This window comes from Polistes fuscatus, unplaced genomic scaffold (assembly GCF_010416935.1).
Source record: "Polistes fuscatus isolate 324 unplaced genomic scaffold, CU_Pfus_HIC Scaffold25, whole genome shotgun sequence".
Taxonomy (NCBI): Eukaryota; Metazoa; Arthropoda; class Insecta; order Hymenoptera; family Vespidae; genus Polistes; species Polistes fuscatus.
The window spans coordinates 1,160,835-1,180,654 of NW_025113102.1; the positions used below are offsets into that span (position 1 = coordinate 1,160,835).

The 19,820-nt window shown below is 29.7% G+C and overlaps 3 protein-coding genes across 4 annotated transcripts; 2 read left to right on the forward strand and 1 right to left on the reverse strand.

Moving 5' to 3' along the window:
* Nucleotides 1-253: 253 nt before the first annotated feature.
* LOC122518557 (DNA-directed RNA polymerase, mitochondrial) lies at nt 254-6,349 on the reverse strand. 2 transcript variants are annotated; one of them, XM_043637554.1, is made up of 18 exons: nt 6,130-6,349; nt 5,856-5,969; nt 5,577-5,776; nt 5,262-5,473; nt 4,735-5,162; nt 4,313-4,665; nt 3,897-4,166; nt 3,480-3,827; nt 3,226-3,396; nt 2,685-2,813; nt 2,415-2,615; nt 2,014-2,289; nt 1,670-1,915; nt 1,429-1,588; nt 1,108-1,348; nt 852-1,023; nt 700-788; nt 254-622 (listed from the first exon to the last, which is right to left on the reverse strand). In XM_043637554.1, exons 1-18 carry the CDS (start codon nt 6,257-6,259, stop codon nt 496-498), a joined length of 3,867 nt encoding a protein of 1,288 aa, XP_043493489.1. In that variant the 5' UTR covers nt 6,260-6,349; the 3' UTR covers nt 254-495. The 2 variants fall into 2 exon arrangements, with proteins under 2 accessions (XP_043493489.1, XP_043493488.1); XM_043637553.1 differs by having other exon boundaries at nt 852-1,348.
* Nucleotides 6,350-7,273: 924 nt separating this feature from the next.
* Nucleotides 7,274-13,567, forward strand: LOC122518635. Its single transcript, XM_043637681.1, is given in 10 exon segments — nt 7,274-7,866; nt 7,868-9,490; nt 11,230-11,481; nt 11,602-11,761; nt 11,922-12,117; nt 12,193-12,441; nt 12,605-12,750; nt 12,984-13,081; nt 13,171-13,299; nt 13,384-13,567. Coding segments are annotated over 10 exon segments (3,336 nt in total). The 5' UTR covers nt 7,274-7,515; the 3' UTR covers nt 13,516-13,567.
* A 254-nt stretch (nt 13,568-13,821) lies between these two features.
* Nucleotides 13,822-17,085, forward strand: LOC122518515 (neural Wiskott-Aldrich syndrome protein-like). The gene is made up of 7 exons (XM_043637488.1): nt 13,822-14,320; nt 14,773-15,053; nt 15,145-15,438; nt 15,575-15,860; nt 15,933-16,295; nt 16,429-16,682; nt 16,807-17,085. The coding sequence occupies exons 1-6, from the start codon at nt 14,225-14,227 to the stop codon at nt 16,675-16,677; spliced, it is 1,569 nt and encodes a 522-aa protein (XP_043493423.1). The 5' UTR covers nt 13,822-14,224; the 3' UTR covers nt 16,678-16,682; nt 16,807-17,085.
* Nucleotides 17,086-19,820: the final 2,735 nt, after the last annotated feature.

Here is a 19,820-nt window from a genome sequence, read left to right on the forward strand (position 1 = left end):
ATATGATTATTACAAATGTTATAACGCAGCAAATGTCTAGACGGTAGTTTGTTTATTCTTTTCAAACGCCTCTCAATATATTCGTTTCAAGTTATCCGTTTCACGATATCAGAAATGCGCTTTTCAAGTCATCCAAGTAATCTATATAGAAATATAACTTATGGACAACAAACTTATGTAGATTGTCTATCATGCATATCATTGTAGTTTGTATATGTTAAATACATAATAAATCTTCCAAAGAATAATTTAATTTCTCGTCTGATTGTTCTTTATTGTATCGTTCTTTTGTTAATTTTACATTATTTTTCTTAATACTTCAAGTTTATAAAATGAAATATCTTATATGATGTTCTTATCATAGTGAATATATTATAATACATTATATGAATAATTATATGAAAATTATACAAGTATAAATGTATTATAAATTATGTACATTTCCCATTTTGACTTAGCCATAAGTAATTCATATATATATGTTTACTTAATAACTTAACTAAAAAAATATACAGATTTTAAAACATTATTAAGATTGAATGAACCTTTATCTGGTACAGAAGTAAAAGTATGGGTTAAATATTCCATCTCCTTCGTGGTAAACGTTTTCGATAAAGCATCGCTGAAAATAATTAAATTATTCTTTGATTAATTAATTTTTTCATTCATTTAAGGTATAACTTGAAAAATATTAATTACCTATCTCGTAAATATTTTTCATAAAGATATTTTGAGAGATCGTCTAAAATGGGCTCTGAATGGAGAGCAACAAATTGTTCTCTACAAATCTATAAGAAACAAGATTTACGTCATAAAATTAATATTTTTACATGTTTATTATAATTAATTACCTTATTCATTATATCTATAGTACAAGGATGCGTCCAAAAACAATCATGCACTGACATAAACGTTATGCCAGCTCTTTCACAAAACAAACTAGTAAGCATCATATGACTAGAATCCAAAGAGTGTATAAAATTTGGAGGAAATGAATTTCTTTGTTTAAGAGTATCTACTTTCCTATAAATAAAAGAAAATATATTAGAATGCAAAGCTTTCAGAAATAATTCTGTAATAAAAATCAATGCAATACTATGTACTAACATCACGGCTCGGTTGTAAACATAGGGTTTGAATTTAATATATGGTTGCAAAATTTGAAATCCCAAAGGTGTTTTCCATTCAATGGATTCACCAAATATTGTTGAAATAATATATGCACAATTTGTGAACCAATCTTGAATTGTTCTTGCACTTTCAAACATTGTTCGTAAACTATCAAACGTTTTGTGAGTTAGGTATGTACTTGCTTCCCAACAATGCTCCGTTGGGAAATTCTCTAAGTCTTATAGAATAGAAAAATAAATATTTTATTACATTTTCCTAAATATTATCACAAAATAGTTTTGACATTATTATATTTACCTTTCATTTGTTTCATAATTTGTAATCTGGCTCCATACTTAGTTACACCATAAACAGTAGTCATTACTGTTTGTTTAATAATTTTTCTAGTTAGATATCCTTCTAATAGTTTTGCAATTTGTACACCATCTTTTGCGTCTTTCGATCGTATTTCCTCAACCTAAATCACATATATAATATAAAAATTTGTTTTTCTCTACATGTTCTTAATTATTTTAATTTGTATACTATTTACACACACCATATTAACAACAACACTGTAAACATCTTGCGGTTTATCACTAGGTTCTAAATTTACACTTGCTGCTCCAATTTGATCTCGTCCAAGTGCAGCATAATGTTGGAGACCATTGCAACTTCCATCTTGATGTATTGGAAAGCTACTTATATATTTTTCTGCATTTGGAGATTTTAAAGCCTTAACTACTTCCATACACGATGCCAAGGTTTGCCAAGGCTCATCTGATTCTGCCCACCACATATCACCCTGTTAAATAAATATTAATTAATTTTATTGATAAATGTAAATCTAAAAAAAAAAGAAACAAAATAATATTCTATTATAATTTTTAAGTATAGACATACTGTCAAGGGATTTTCCGCACTATCAATAATTTTATCTAAATTTTCATTTGCAAATTTAAGTCGTTCCTTAAGATTTTCACGTTTCTTTAAACCAGTTAAATTCACAGTATGAATTTTTAACCAATCCAAACCATTAGGACCTAAGGGTTTCCCTTGAGCAAATATGAGGATTGAACGTGCTAAATCTGATCCTAAATGAGTCAGATGTGGAGCTATAGGATATACTCTTCCTCTAAAATCCAAATTATGTGGCAACCAAAATATATTATTTCGAAACTGTTAAAAAGAAATAGAAATATTTTGATAAATTATTATTGTTCTTACGTAACACACCATTTTTGTCTTTATATTTCAATGAAAATATTCTTCTTTCTTGTTATAAAAATATAGAAACAACTTACGTGATTTGCAAGAGATAGTTTATAAAGGCAATCACACCATAATGAATACATTTCTTCTTTCTTTTTTTTTAGCTCCAACCTTGTTTTTGAAATACAAACGTTGTCTTTTATATCTTCACTTTCTATTAAATCATCTGTAGATGATAAAGCGGAAGGTGGTTGTGGTACATCCAATTTTGTCGAACCTCCTTCTTGAAATACCTAATCAATTACAATTTTATATAAGATCTATATTGTTTCATTAATTATATTTTCAATTCTATTACATACCTTTATTAAGATATCAAGCACCTGAGTATTAACTTTCCATGGTATAGAACCTAATTGATTCAGATTATCAAGTGCTGGGTAAAGTTGATTTGGAGGCATACTCTCCAATAACTGAATTTGCTTAGCTTTCTAAATATATATTACACAAAATTTATATGTACATGTTGCATTGTGTTATACTCAAAAAAAGGTCCAATGTATTTAACCCTTTGTAGTTGAACAACGTACATATGTGTTCAATGTAAATTGTCAGCATAGTCGATTAATTCATATATGCATCCTGCATTCTAAAGTTAAATCAATATCTAATAAAAATTATAATTAATAAATAAATACACTCTATGAACATAACATTTCTGTATTATTTAACAACATAAAATTATTGTAGTAATGCCTGTATTTATTGAATAAATATATATTGAATAATTAATCGATATATCAATATGATGCGCAATACAAAACGAGTAGGCTGACAATTTTGTTCATCCGCAAAGGGTTAATACAAAACAAACATTAAATTCGTTTCCAGTTAAAGACATACCGCATAATATGGAGTTCTCATAAAATTTGTTCTTAATAATGGATATCCTCCAGAATTTATAGATATCCAAGGACGTGGTGGACATAAAGATGGTACTAATGTTGCTTCAAATGTTAATATATTTGACTGTGCATCTTTATACAGCTTACATATAATAGGATGAGGTTTAATCTTGAATAAACGTAATAATATTATTTAAGAGTTAAAAAGTAAAATAATAATTAGAAATAAGATGCATTCATTTATAAACAAACCTGTTCTACCAGACATTTTCCTTGATTTCTAAATACTATATAAAAAGCTGGTTTCTGGCGTGTTAATGAATTTGTTGATTGATTATCTCCGTTAATTTTGATATTATTAATGATAATCGTATATAAAAATTTGCCTACACTTAAACACACATGGTAAGGCCATTCTGCACATTCTTTATCTAAAGAAGGACCGTAGTGCTGATTTTCATACATAAGTTTATTCCATACAGTACGGCCATTTACTGCGTCTTTAGTATCAGAAGAATCAGTTAGCGAATACCAGTTTAAATACTTATTATAAATATCAATTGTCTTATCCAAAATACCATTTTTTTTCTTCATAAATATCTGTTATTAACAAAAGTATATAAGAAATTTATTATATTTATGCTTATATAATACAAATAACACACATACCTCATATTCCCTAAAAACTAAATGTCCTAATTTTACAGATAACAATGGAACTGTTAACGAATAAGATTGTGAATTTTGTGATAGATTTCTTATTTCTTGTAGAATAATATCTACATATTTTTCTTTCGGAAGTACTTTTAAAAATGGATAAAGAGCAAATTTTGGAGGTCTTAAATCTACCTCTTTTTGCTCTAAATACTTCAGATTTCTTTCAAAAGCTTTCAAAGCAGTCTCTTTCCACGAAGATTCCAAATCAGTTAATTTCTTCTTCTGATGAAATAATAAATAAAAAGTAAATTAAAATAAATGTATTTATCTATTATTGTATTAAAAAACAAAATACTATATAGTTTACGGTATTATAAATTTAACTATTTAATATCGATCAACTTATATACTTTTTTATAATTACTTACATAATGTAAAAGTTTATTATTATCTACTGAATGCAAGTTTTCAACACTTTGTACAGATAGAAGATATTTGTTTTCTTGCTCTATTTGCATCTTTAGAGAATTTCTTAATTGTTCAAGCGATAAAACACCTTCTACTAGATTTTTACGTGAATTAAGTTTGTCAATATCCTTTAAAAGATTACAGTTGTATGACATTTCAGGCCTAATATATTCTGGTTGATAATTTGGTTTAAATAATTGTATCGCTTTCAAAATATTTTCTACTTGATTTAATTTAAATTTTGACTTATTAAAAATATCATGAAACGATATACCATTATTGATCATATTGGATTGCATTTTTTGGAATAAGTCTAAAAATATAAAAAGATGTAGTTATCAGCGTACTTTTTCCTTATATTAAGTAAAATGTCTACAATTACCTGCTTTATGGTTGTTATTTGTCATCTTTCCAATTAGTTCAAAAACAGCTGCATAAGTTTGTGGATCAGGGGTTATAGAATTTTTGATCATAAGATCATAAACATTTAAAAATTTCACTACGTTTCCATCTGAAGAATAATACTCAAGAAGGAGATTACAAGCATTTCTAATCTTTGGAGATGTTTCATCATTAACTTTTTGCATTAAATATTTTAGTAGTCTTGGAACTTGTTTCAAAACATTACAAGATAAACTAACATCTATTTGTGCTAGTATCATTTGTAAAATTACATCCGTTGAGATATTTTCTGTTGATTTTTTTGAACATGATTTTTTAATAATCTTTCGAATATTTGTAGTTTTATCTTTTTTAAACATTTTTTTTATCTTGAATTCATATTCCAATGATCCATCTTCAATTTCATCTCTGCATGAAAAAAAGAATATTGTTCATAAATATATTTATTGAAAATATTATTTACAATTATTTACTTCATGTTTTATAATTAATTTAATAAAAACTTACTTGCATATATAAGAGGCAGATTTACTATCATTTTCAATTTCTTCTATAAATTCTTCGGTATTAAAAGTGTTTGAATTATGTGAATTTTCAATGAATGATTCATGATCATATATATTAGATTCTTTGAAATCTTCATAAGTAGTACTCTTTTCATTTGTATTTTTGTCGAAATCAAACGGATCAATATCAGTAAAACAATTTATTTTATCTTCCTACGTATATTATAAAGTATTAAACAAATATTATTTATCATTATCTACGGGTAAATTAAATTGAAAAATAAGTTCCAACTAATATGAAAAACTTTATACTTACGATAATAGCTGTATCATTTTTTATATCCGTAGTACTACTTGTGTTTACATTTCTTTTATTATGTTTCCCATGAAGATGATTATTGTTTATTTTATGTAACTTATCTAAAGTTACATCTGGTTGATTGACCAAAAAAGATAAATGACCAGCATTTAATTTTTTCACTGCAGCTTTTTTATTACTTGTAACTTGATCCGTTACTAAAATCAATAATATATTAATAAAATAAAATAGTTTTTCACATAAAAAGAAGATGATTGTAGATAAAAACAACGGTACCCTCAAGCAGTTCAGCATATTTCCTTCTTATTCTAGACTTTTTTTTAATATTAATACGTACTTCAGCATCATTTATTGTTGTTCGAAAATAACATTTATTTATAAACCATATAGCTGAAATAAAATAAAATATTTGAATGAATAGTTTTAATACTTTAATATTGATTAATAATTAGTATAGAAAGAAAAATGTGACATTAATTTAATATATATATATTTATATATAGATAAATGTGTTATATAGAATATCTTCATTTTTAGATATTATACAAACTTGAGGGTGCTTTTCGATGTTGAACCTTGCAAAAAGAACATAATGGTAATCGATTTATAGATAATTGTGTCGGTAAGAGATAAAAATTTTGGAAAGATATACACTGAGTTGTTTTTAAAAATCTATACATATTAATATAGCAATTAACACATTAGGCTATCCAAACAAAAATAACTAATCGAATTCCATCAGCATGGTTTCGCGGCGGCAACCATCTTGTCTGATTCAATGCTCGTTTACATTAACGACTATTCTAAAAAAAGATGATACGTGATTGGTTGATTTCTGGAAGAAAATTTTAAATGATTATTTGTTTAGTAAAAATAAATTTTAATATTTTAGTTTTTCTATCATTTTTATAGAATATTTTTATTTATACTTATCTATTATTAGTTTAGGAGAACCTCGTTGCTACCAATTGAATATTTAAAATCTAAAACAATAACCTATAAAATTAAAGACCTATACTCATGAAAGAGGATAAGGACGTAACGTTTGCTAAGAGAATTTTGATTGGTGTTTAAATGCGTGTGCGCCTTACATAATTGTAAAACGATTTGTGCATCGGCAGTCTGCTTTATTTCATAATTACGCGACAATGATAAATTTATAGATGCATTGTGATAATTAACGTGTTGGAGAAGTTTAATAAACTACGTAAATTCGAGAGAATTGTGAACAATCTGTCTTATACAAGAAGTAATATTTAATGTGAAAGGAAGCACTGCCATTGGAAATAACGATCGCAGAATAACATTGAGGTTAGTTCGTAATATTCATACATATATAAATATGTTTCTTTTAATCGAAAATAACATTCGTAATTTTAAGAAAGAACGTTACCATGCTACAGAAATCTTAATAAAATATTTTCATACGAATATTTTATGATATTGATTTTATTTTCAATTTTAATCATGAAATTGTACAACCATATGGTTTTCATTGAACAGAGCAAGACAAAATCTTCATTTTTGTTGAACATTCAGCGATCGTTTTTTGATACGTGTTTGTTGAAAAAATAGGAAATAAACAATAAAATAGTTTATTTATTTTCACGAGTAGAAAATATAGAATTGTAATTTAAAATGATTGATTGTAAGGAAATAGATCTTTGAAAGGAAAGAAAATGATAGAGAAGGGTTAGGAAGGGAAGGGAAGGGAAGGAAAGGAAAGGGAAGGAAAGGAAAGGAAATGAAATAAAAGGAAAGAATCGTTTAGGGGAGTTTGGGGAAGATAGAGACGCATTTGGACGTAACCCAGACGCATTCGAAATGGCTGAAAGAGCGCTTGCGCCTTCGGAGATATTGGGGTGGCGTAGTTGACTACCTTGGGAGTTCTCGGTAGACGGTACGAGGATGGCTGTCGCCCTCGGCGACAAACGCGATGAGAAACTGGCCAAACACGGCGAGCGGTATAATATCGCGTTGGTGCTGGGTAGAGGAGAGCCCGATAGCGCCGGAACGTCGAAGGTTTCGACGTATACACGGTCTCCAATTACCTTTGCACCCACAACAAGTGGCAGGGTGGGTGATATCGTTGTTCATCGGTAGCGGCACCTTCGCTGTGTCAACGCCTTTACTCGAACCATTCGGGCTGCGTTCTCTTCTTTCAATTTCCCTGGCCACCATCTTCTTCGTTCACCTGCTCTTCCATCTAGCCGTGCTTCTTCTTGATCCGGCTGATCCTAGAGTAAGAGCAAGACCGACGAATCTGGTAGTGCCTGAATTCGATCGTAAAAAAACATCCTCACGTTATCGAAAACGGTCGTTGTCATCTTTGTAACATAACGACAAACGGTGACAGAACGAAACATTGTTCGATCTGCAACAAGTGCGTCGTACGATTCGATCATCACTGCAAGTGGTTGAACAATTGTATAGGGGCTAGGAATTACCCTTTATTTCTGGCTTGTTTGATATCGGCTATACTGGCTTCTCTCTCGGTAGTAGCCTTGTCCATCGCCGAGTTATTTCTCTTCAACGTCCATCGAGACGTTCGCCGGTCGAATGCGACGATGGAGAACGCTACTAACTTACCTTCGACCATTTTCCCGATACAACAACCACCCGGCACCGGTACACTTCTCGTCATCCTGACGATAGGCATATTATCGGCAGTAGCAGCCATTCTATTAATACATTTATGTTTCTTCCATGGTTACATTGCCTGCCTTGGTTTGACTACCTACGAATACGTCAAGAATAAGAGGGAAAGAAAATTGGAGGCCGGTAAAACGAGCTTAACAACGAACCTCACAACTTGCCCCTCCTTTTGCGCCAGAGTCAATGTACCCGCAAGATATCGTTTCTGTGATTCACGCGTAGACGCCTCGATGGAGGTTGTTTCGCGCGAAAGAAATGATACGAAGGAATACTCGGAATACGGTATCGATCGACCGGAAGACGTGCCTTCGGGCCGAGATCGAAAGAATAACTTTCGTCTCTGCTTCACTTACGAGACCAATTCTAACGGTGCTTCGATAGAACTATCCTCTCGATCGACTATTGACGAGGATAACGATGACAAGCATCGCAATAATTCTTCCTCATGGACCGGGAACGTTGCGGTTGCCGTTGCCGAGTCACCAGATTTCAAATCGTCTACTCCTTCGCCTGTCTCTTGCTGTTTCTCCATTGTAAATCCGATCTCTTCGTCGAGACTCGAACGTAATAAGCAAACTCGATCGAAAAAATCTCGCAAGGATAGTTCAGATAATAGTATTGCTGGTACCAGTACCCCTAAGGAAAGGCGAACTTGTGGTACCATCGGAAGAATAAGAACCTTTCTTCGTACGCGTTTCAGAAAAAATACTCGTCAGCGATCCATTAACGCGGAAAGTGCGGATAGAACGAAGAGAAGAAACAAAGTAGCACCTTCTGTCGATCGAGAAGAAGGAAACGTGACCGAGACGAGCGTCTCAACTTTCGAAAATCAACTCGAAAATATTAACGAGACGAGAGAGGAACCATCCTCGGTTTCCTTATCGCGTCCTTCTAATAAATTACCACCTTTGGATCTAAGAACAGCTAGAATTTCGTCAATCGACGACATTGTTCCTGATGAAATCGGTCCAGATTTAATACCCGTGCCTCCTTCTACGGTAACGGCAATCGTGGCATCACCAACGGTAGTACCACCACCTATGAGAACTATTCCATCTCTTTCTAAAAGAAATAATCATCAATCTCATCTTCGAGCTCGAAGATCATCTCTTCGAAAAAGGCCGAGATTTAAAATGGGTCCTCGGCTTGCTCAATCCGCCCAATTATCACCCATTCCGGAATCGGAATTCTCGAAACCAGCTTCTCCACGTTCTCCACCTCAACCAAACCATTTTGCCTTTCCACCGTTACAAGATTAATCGATGTATACACAAATAGGAATAAAAAGAGGGAGTGGAAGATTTGTAGACTTTTAATGAAATGTCATCAAGGAAAGAGTGTAATCTGATAATTCGCTTTCGCGTTTGTTAGCAGACAGAAATGTTGTTTGTTATTTCAGAAGTTTGATAATGGATGATAGTATTCTACTCAAAAAAAAAAAAAAACAACTCGATTTTCTTTCGAGAATTTCTTTAGAGAAAAATAATAGCAAAGAGAAATAGGAAAAGGGAATAGAGAAAGAGAAAAAGTTGTTCGTCCTCACAAATCAATCTGCGATAATTACACGCTTAGAATTATTCGATAATATGCGCTCACGCATCGTGTTTAACTTATAATTAAAATAATACCGAGCCTTCTTAACGCGCAGAACATTCGTTTTTACGCGTGAAATCGAATAAAATCGCGTGATTTTTTTATTTTTTATTTTTTTTTAAAACTTTATCATTCAATTCGAAGAGCTTGTTTAATAAGAAGAGTAAGATCACCGATCATTATTGACTATTAGGGTTGTTTGCATCAAGTTGTTGGATATAACATTTTTTCTTATCTTAAAATAGTACGAATAAAAATTAGATTTTAGAAGAAAAAAAAAAGTATAAATTAGATATATTAAAAATAATTAATGCGAATAATACTAGGTCACTTATAACAATAAATACGTATAGATATGGTATTTTCCTAGAGAAGGCAAATTTGTCAAATAAAATTAAGGTAGAATAAAATAATCGAGAGTTTTTTTAGAATACACAATTTTAATATCTTTGCATTTAAATAAAAACGTAGAAAATTGTTGAAGATTATGGTACGACTGTGATCTTACTCAAATCAAAAGTTTCGAATATATAAATGTGCTTTTTGTATTTCTATTTGCGTATTATGATATACAACATAAATATATATATATATATATATTTTCCAATATTGCGTAAATTTGATATAAAATTATAAATATCGTCAAATTAACGAGAATCGTGCGAATTATGAAGAAAGTTTTCCCGTTGTTAAAATTTTTCATCCAAGCTACTTCAATTTTATATTTCAATTTTTTACGAATTTCTATAAAGTAACGTTAAAATAATAATACTTTGCGTAAAAATTCAAATAGAACGCGCCTTTCATAATAAATTTTCACCGCCGTAAATGTCCAATATTTTTCGACACATTTTTTCGATCTCAAAGAGATTAAGGATCAACATTTTGCAACGGACCCGCGACAATGATAGATCGATTGATCGATCTATCAATTTAAAAGAATGTCCAACGTTTAGATAATAATATTTTGATACTAAAGATGACACAGGCTGGTACGTTTTAGCAAAGGAAAAAGAAAAAGAGATAGAAAAAGTAGGGAACGACATAAAGTTGTCCGATTAAAATCAACGATTGTATTATATCTTGCTAAGGTTCTTTCCAAAGTATGAATAAAAATGAATAGTCAAGCGTTCTTGGACACGCGAACTTAGGACAGTGTGCCCGTTTATTGCCCTTCTTACAAGGCTTTATGGAATAAGCAGCACGCATGATCTAGATTTTGGTAAGTTTTAAATATTTCAACGAAATGAACAAAGATAATGAAATAATTCAAAATTAATATAAAATAAATAATGCAAGTCTTTGTTTCATTTATTGAACTTGTTCGATGCATAATATAATATATATATATAATTTAGTTTACTTTCTGATTTATTTTATTAACTTATTTCCATTTTTATAGATTAATATGAACGAGGAAAATTTAACAAAATCTGAGGAGACAAACGTTTGGAAAGATGTCCTTGGTTCTCCGAGATACGTCGTTGCACCGATGGTCGATGCAAGCGAGTTGGCATGGAGACTGCTTTCTCGACGTCATGGGGCACAACTCTGTTACACGCCTATGTTACATTCTTCGGTTTTTTTAAGGGACTCAAAGTATAGGAAAGAAGCGCTTGTTAGCACGCCGGAGGATCGACCCTTGATTGTACAGGTTGGTTGGATTTTGGGGGGGGTTTTCTTTTTTTATTGGCTAATCATCCAAGCGTTATTATGTTCCTCTTCTTCTTCTTTCATCATGTTTATATAACATCCTCTTTCTATTTCCCCTCAGTTCTGTGGCAACGATCCAAACACTTTACTGGAAGCAGCGCTTTTGGCAGAACCCTACTGCGATGCCATAGACATTAATATTGGTTGTCCTCAAGCAATTGCAAAGCGTGGACGATACGGTGCTTTTTTGCAAGACGATTGGGATCTTCTTCGAGCGATCGGTGTGTGTGTATATGTATGTGCGAGTGTATGTGTATTTATATGCATGTAAAATACATAAAATATGATAGTACGTTATATCAATAGATATATATTTTTAAATATACACGTTTCACTTTGTAAAATCAAATGAATTGTTATACCATTATTGATAATTTACAGTTAGTACAATGAGTACGGGACTTCGCATTCCTCTTACTTGCAAATTAAGAGTATTTCCGGATATAAATAAGACGATTGAATATGCTCGCATGCTCGAAAGTGCTGGTGCAAGTTTACTCACTATACATGGTCGTACAAGAGATCAGAAAGGTCCTTTAACAGGATTGGCATCTTGGAGTCATATTAAAGCTGTTAGGTATTAGAAGTTTTTTATAATAAAATATTTGTAACAAGAGAATCACATTATAACACTTTCCTTTTATTTTCATAGGGAAGCTGTTAAAATTCCAGTATTGGCAAACGGCAACATACAATGTCTGCAAGACATTGAAAAGTGTATTTTGGAGACGGGTGTTGAAGGAGTTATGACTGCGATAGGCAATCTTTATAATCCATGTATATTCGAGTCTTGTTATCCACCTTGTTGGGAACCAGCCTTGGAGTATTTAAATCTTGTAGAAATCCATCCAGCACCAGCTTCTTATATACGAGGCCATTTGTTCAAATTATTTCAACGCATGTACGTATTAGCTTTTCTATTCTTATCTTTATCTCTTATTTTTTATATTATATTTGATAATTTTATGATTTCTATATTTTGTCATACACATAATATGATACATGACATTAAAAGAATATAAATTTACAAATGCGCGTACAGCATGCACTTAACTGGAGAGTAGATTTTGTTTAGCAGAAAACAAAGAAGATAGAGATAATCTGGCTACGAATTCGACCATGGAATCGTTCAGACGAGTTGTCGAAAATGTGAGGGATCGGTATCAGCCGTATCATGAGGGCAAACGGTTGTGGTACGAAGAAAAAAGCGGTAAATTTATTAGATCTTTATAATCGTTTTAAACACGCTCGCTACCGTGCTGCAGAGAAAGGATTCTGACCACAGCCTAGAACTTGTTTAGCGTTGATTACCGTAATTAAAAATATGTAACACTGGGTTCTCAATGGAAATCGGTGTATCATAGATATATAATATTGGTAGCGAACGTATTAATCTCTGAATAGTTTCAACATAATCTCATTTTGTCCTTCCGTCTGTTTTAGATTACAACTTAAATTTACCCCCGTGGTTATGCCAATCCTATGTACGTGATTCACCACAGGAACATACAGATAAAGTACAAGCAAAGAGAATTGAAATGGTCAGTTTTGTGTCGTTCATTAGAATTCATTTTATTGAGGTTTTGTCTTTTGATGAACATTAAATATTATTTGTATAAATACATTATAGAAAAGTGCATCTGCGAAAAGGAGATATGAAGATGAGGAAGGAAACCAAATATCTCATAAACATTTCAAAAAATTACGACGAATAGTGCGTACGTATAGGCCTCTTTGTCAAGGTTGTCCAAATCCTGTGGTTAGTATATAGATCATTAAATATTCTCTTTTTTAATAATATTATCTATGTTATCATAATTATTTATAAAATTTCTTTATCAAGGGTCTTAAATGTGACCACAAGTTATGTCGCCAATGCTGTAGAAAGAAGTGTTCTACAGAAAAGTTGATCTGTGTCGGACATAGAAATTTGTTAAAACAAACACAACGACAAAACGTTCAGAATGTGAAATGACATTGTATATAAAAAAAAAAGATGTTAAATAAATAATGTAAATAAATTACAATAAACATTTTCAAAATGTTATCTTCCTTTATTATAATTATATTGATTATGAATATTGTAATTTTTCATAATATATTTTTGTATTATCTCGAATTTTACATTCGAAATGGTGTAATGCAATATTTTATAATTCTTATTTACATTTAAATGTTCTTTCGCTACGATCTGTTTCGTATGGATGTTACGTTCTAAATGATAAACTTTCAATTTTTATTACCAGATGGCGTTTTGTTTGCTATGGATTTTGACTGAAACTCCTGTTTTCCCTTATTATATACAGAATAAAGAAACGCGGAACGTTGAACCGGATAAGTGAAAATGTCATCATCCAATATTTGAGTTTCCTGTGAGTTAAGAACATGAGAAAATGTCACAGATAAAGCTTTTTGTAGATAATATTTCATCGTTTCTTTTAACGTTCTAAATAGTGGTTACATTATCAATTCTGTGTCGTGAAAGATGAAATTCAAGAATATATATTGATTGATCTATTGATGATTGTATAATTTCAACAACATAATATATGTGTGGGGCATGTGAAAGATTATCGATATATCGATATATAATTGTAATCTTAATTTTCTTTACAACAAATTTGTTCATGTGAAATAAAAGTGTAAAAACACGTTCTATTCTAAGATACCTAACCTATTTAACAATGAAATCGGGTACAACGGTTAAGCATACGGGATCTATACTCTTGAAAACAGAAGAAAACGAGCATGTCTTTCAATTAATAGGAAATCGATGTCAGGTGAGCACAAGTTTCATTAATTATTAATTATTTTTACTATAATTTTCAAAGTATTATTCTCGAATATGTTTTTCTTTGACCATATGATTCCATTATCGATAAAGTCACGTCAACTAATATTTTATTTTTTTGCTACTGTTTTTACAAGTAATTGTATACTTATGATCGAATAATGTTAATATAATATAAAATCTAGGAGTCTATTACATATATTATTTGTTCTAATGCTAGTAGATATGTCAACTTGTTTAATTACATTGAAAAAAGACACTTCATTTGCCCCTCCCTTATTGTGTGTCTTTTAACTCATGTCAGTTAACAAATGACAAAAGTATAAACAATCTATAAAGATTTATTTTCTTAAATATTTTGTTATTTATTATAACACTTGTATCATTTTTTGTATTAAAAGTTGTTGAAATGAGAACACACATATTACTTTGACATTTTAGTGCTTAGCAGCAGGAATTATACAGTTATACTTAACTGAACCACCTTTTCATAAAGAATGGGTAAAAAAGAATACTGGAATAATAACTCTAATAAGAGATAATCCAAGGCGTAGTTTTTTCTTGCGATTATATTGTCTACAAAGAAGAGCCATGTTGTGGGAACACGAAGTTTATAATTCTATGGATTATAAAACCCCCTTAGTTTATTTTCATACATTTGAAGCCGAAGAATGCATGGCAGCATTCAATTTTGCAAATGAAGTTGAAGCTATCACATTAAGGTAGATATATCAATATAATTTTATTATACAATTATTGCAAAATTGTTAATTCATTTATCTAATGATAAAAAAACTATGGTATAATTTGAAGAGATATTCTTCTTGACAAATTGAATGCGAAACGACAAAGACGACAAGAAAAAAGATCCAAAATGGAAATGGAAACACAACATGTAGTAACTTTACCAAGAAAAAGTAGAAGCAGCACATCATCATTTGCATTTACAACTGGTGCAACATCAAATACATTAAATGGGCAGACTACAGTTGGTGTTAATAGAAGTGCTTCTAGTAGTTCTATGTATAAAAGTAAAGAGAAAAAAAGCGACAAAGATTCAAGAAGAAAATTGACTAAAGACGATATAGGCTTACCATCTAATTTTAGGTTGAATTTTAAATACATTGCTATTTATTTTATTTTTGATAATGCATCAAATATTTAAGTAGATACTTTAAAATCTGTGATATTTTACAGAATATGTTTTTCATTTCTTATATTATATTCAATATTTATTTTACAGGCACCTAGTGCATATGGGATGGAATGCTGAAAATAAAGGTCTAGAATTTGATACAGTTGACCCAGAGTTAAAAAAATTTTTTGATAAGGTAGGTATTTCAGAACACCACTTAAGAGATCAAGGAACGCGTGAGTTTATTTATGACTTCATTGAGTCACATGGTGGTATGAATGCTGTTAAAGAAGAAGTTGTTTTACCATCAACTAAATCAAGAAATGCAAACCAACCACCTGTGTTACCACAACGTCAAGAATATCCACCACCGGTACCAGCTAGAACGATAACAGTTAGTAATATAATCATCTTTGTCATACTTTAATTTTTGTATTTATTTAATGTAAAAATTCTCATTTTTTAGCATCAGACAAGGAATGCTCCACCATTACCTCCAACTCGACTCAATACCCCAACTGCATCACCAAATACATCATCTACTGTCCCACCAGTACATAGATCAGCACCGTCACGTCCACCACCACCTTCTGTAACTCCAGCACCTTCTCTACCACCACCACCGCCACCACCTCCACCTTCATCTGCTCCAACACCTCCCTCAAGAAATATTTCCAGTGGTCCAGTCCCACCTCCTCCGCCACTACCTAATAATTTTGATATGGATACTGCAAAAGTTAATACGAATACCACAAATAACAATAATGAGGAAATCACTGATCTTAGGCCAATGCTAATGGAATCTATTAGAAGTGGTGCTACATTGAGAGTAAATATATGTTTCTTAATTCTTCAAATCAAAAGCATTTAAAACTAAAAAATTAGTGAAGTATTTTGTTTGTTATATTTTGACACAATTTAAAGATATATTCTTAAGTTAAAACGAGTTGAACTTTTTGTAGAAAGTTAGTAAAACAGAAACAAAACCAGCTCCAGTCACTGATTCTCGAAGTAATTTATTAGAACAAATTCGTCAAGGAATAGAATTAAGGCCAGTTCCTAACGAAGTTAAGGCTACTCCACCACCAGTGTATCAAGATGGGTTGGCTAGTGCACTCTCTAGAGCTCTCGCTGAGCGATCTCGAGCAATTCATAGTGAAAGTGATGAATCAACTAGCGACACGAGTGAGGAGGACGAATGGGATGATTAAGTTAAGTAAGTTATAAAATATAAATCAAATATACTTGTTTATAATGCAGATATTTGTAATTGTTTCTTGCTATCTAACTATATTATTAAATAATATGATCTTTTTAAATAGAGATATAATTTATTTCAGACAAAAGTTGTTTTACTGAGAAGATACAATAATATACTACTGTGATAAACATACTATGATTAACCTTTAGGAAATTAGGAATTATGTAAATGTGTATCATAAATGACTTTTACTTTGAACATCCAAAGAAGAAAAATCAGATGTTTGAAAACTAAAACTTTTCAAATATATATATTAGAATATATAAAGGCACAATTTGATTTGCATGGATGGGGCAGGTAAGGGCAGGCTGATTTAGATGTTATCTTTAAAGTAATCAGTTTTTTCAGTTCTAAACAATAAAAATGAAATACTATCAAAATAAGGAGATAGTGACCACATGTGATATAAATATACACAGGAAATGGTATTCATTTTAAGAATGCCATTATTATTATACTTATTTTGATATAGTGTTGTGGCTAAACAGATATTTTTCTTGTTTATCTCTTGTTGAAGGTTAGTACAAAGTTTATATATAACTGCGTACGCGTAGACTCTTTTGATGTTACCATGTATTCTTACATATTCCTTTTTTCTACCCTTTTTATACATATATATTATAGAAGTTATATATATTATAGCAATATTTTTTTTGCTTGAAAATGTATTTCTTTGAAAAATGACATTTTTATTCAATTTAGGTACAAAAATTTTGTAAGCTTATTTCTTTATAATTTCCTATATTAGCATTTCCAAATTCATTGTGAAAAGCCTAAAAGCCTTAATTTGCCCTTTCTTATAGCATTAATTCCATTAACATGGAATTACATAGTTGACATTTTTTTATATATTTGTACATTAATAAAGAAATAAATTACGAATATACATGCGTGCTATAATATGTAAAGATATAAATATTCTAAAAAATTGAAATAACGCGATATAAAAGGCTATTGCTTCAGTATATGATTTTTATATAATTACAAAGATAGTATCAAGCTTGTGAAAAAATCTTAGGATATATACTTGCTTTTAACAATACAATAATTCACAATATTTTGCATACATGACTTAAGTTTAAAAACCACGAATATTCAATACGAAATATGGTTAACAGGATGATACGAAGTAAAAGATAGGTTTTACCGCTATGGAGAAATCCTAGTCAGAAATAAAAAATACTTGTTACTAATTATTTTATTTTATTTTACATTATGCAATATAAGATATATTGTATTTTATTTTTCTTTTATTTAAACTTTTTGGCTTTTCCAGAACTATCTAAAAATATTGTCATATGCATGAATAAAAGATTGTACTACTTGGTAGTATAACGTATTAAATAATGTTTTAGTAAAAGTTTTTTAATAAATAAAATAAATAAAGTAATAAGTAATCTGTGTTTCAAACAGATTTCACTTGCGCACATAAAAGTCACATATATAGATATCGATTCTAATTAATACAAAGATTATGTAAATATGCTGTTTTTCTTATATATATATATAAAATTATTAATAATAATATTATTTTATTCTTATCATTTTTCTTAACGCGTGTGTGTGTGTGGTGAAAATATCAAAGAAAAAAAAGAAAATTCTTCGCCGAGATAGTCAAAAAAAAATATTATCTAAAATGTCAAGTATAAAATTTGATTACAAATTTTTTTCACACGATATATTGTACAAATATTAAATTCGTGTTAATTAAAAAATTTTTAATCATTTATTTTGTAATAATAATAATAATAGTGCTATAAATTAAGCGATACTTTAATAACAGTATATAATTTTTATTTCTAAGTAATATTTATGACTTAACATATCAATGTTAATATGCAATTAAACTGTTATTATGCCTTAAATCAAAAACATTAAATTGAATATATTGTTATCAAAGGTAGCAACCATAAACCAGTATAGCGATTACTACAAAGATCGTATCATTGTGAGAGAAAGAAAAAAAAAAAGGAGGAAAAGACAGACATGATATATAAAAAGATATAATATTATATACATATATAATGTATTTAAATAATTCCTCATATGAATATATTATAGGCGGTACAAATAATTTAGTGATATATCTTCTATACAAGATAAATTAATTACTTCATACATGTTTGCTTTTTTTTTTTAGTATTGAAAAAAAAGTATATTTAATATTATTCAATATTATATTAAAATGTATAGTTTAACTATAAGTGCAGTGTAATCAACGATAATTTAATGTTGGTACTCGACAAAGCTCTTAAGATACATTAATGAGTCTTTTTTAATATTATTGATTAATATGAGAAAATGAAAAGAGAACGTATTTTTTTTTTATTTTTCATTTAAAATAATTTTTTCATCATTTTTTGAGACGAAATACATTTTAATAGAAAGAAAATTCCCATTAAAAATTTATTACTATCATGTAATATGAATATAAAATAATGTTTATGAATTATTCTTCAACGATGAGAAATATATATATATATATTTGTTTTCAGTATCTCATATTTAAAGCCTAATATAACATAATAAATACATTAGACAAGAGTTTGTTTTTTCATGTTTACAAAAAAATTGTGTATTTTTTTTTCATAAACATTACATTAAACAATTATTTTTAATTTTTTTGTTATTAATAGATAATACGCGCCTAAACAAATATTTAAAAAGAAAATACTACATAAGCGATATTGTTATTTATCTAAGTAGTTAGTTTCAATGAAATTGTACGTGCGTCCAAATCGTCGTACACAATGGAAAAAAAAACAAAACAAAAAAAAAAAAAATAAATAACAACATACGAGTATGACATGTAAATGAAAATAAATTATTCGTTTTATTGTTATGTCTTGAATGAATAAATGTAATGTTAAAAATTAATTTTATGTATTTTACAATCGCTAATGTTCTTTCTATACAATCCAATTAATATGATTATTAATAATATAATCGACAAAAAAATGTTGAAAGACGGAAAATATTTCTTACATGAACAAATTGTAATTCATAAAATAATTTCACACACACAAGCATGATATATTAATTATTAATTAATTATAAATTACGAGACTCAGAGAAAAAAAATATATAAATACT

Bases quoted from the DNA above. Each gene is read 5' to 3' on its own strand.
- LOC122518515 (XM_043637488.1), top strand. From the start codon at position 14,225: ATGAAATCGGGTACAACGGTTAAGCATACGGGATCTATACTCTTGAAA. The intron at 14,321-14,772 runs GTGAGCACAAGT...TTGACATTTTAG, and splicing joins TAATAGGAAATCGATGTCAG to TGCTTAGCAGCAGGAATTAT. The intron at 15,861-15,932 runs GTTAGTAATATA...CTCATTTTTTAG, and splicing joins TACCAGCTAGAACGATAACA to CATCAGACAAGGAATGCTCC.
- LOC122518557 (XM_043637553.1), bottom strand. From the start codon at position 6,259: ATGTATAGATTTTTAAAAACAACTCAGTGTATATCTTTCCAAAATTTT. The intron at 5,970-6,129 runs GTTTGTATAATA...ATTTTATTTCAG, and splicing joins ACATCGAAAAGCACCCTCAA to CTATATGGTTTATAAATAAA. The intron at 2,290-2,414 runs GTAAGTTGTTTC...TCTTTTTAACAG, and splicing joins AACTATCTCTTGCAAATCAC to TTTCGAAATAATATATTTTG.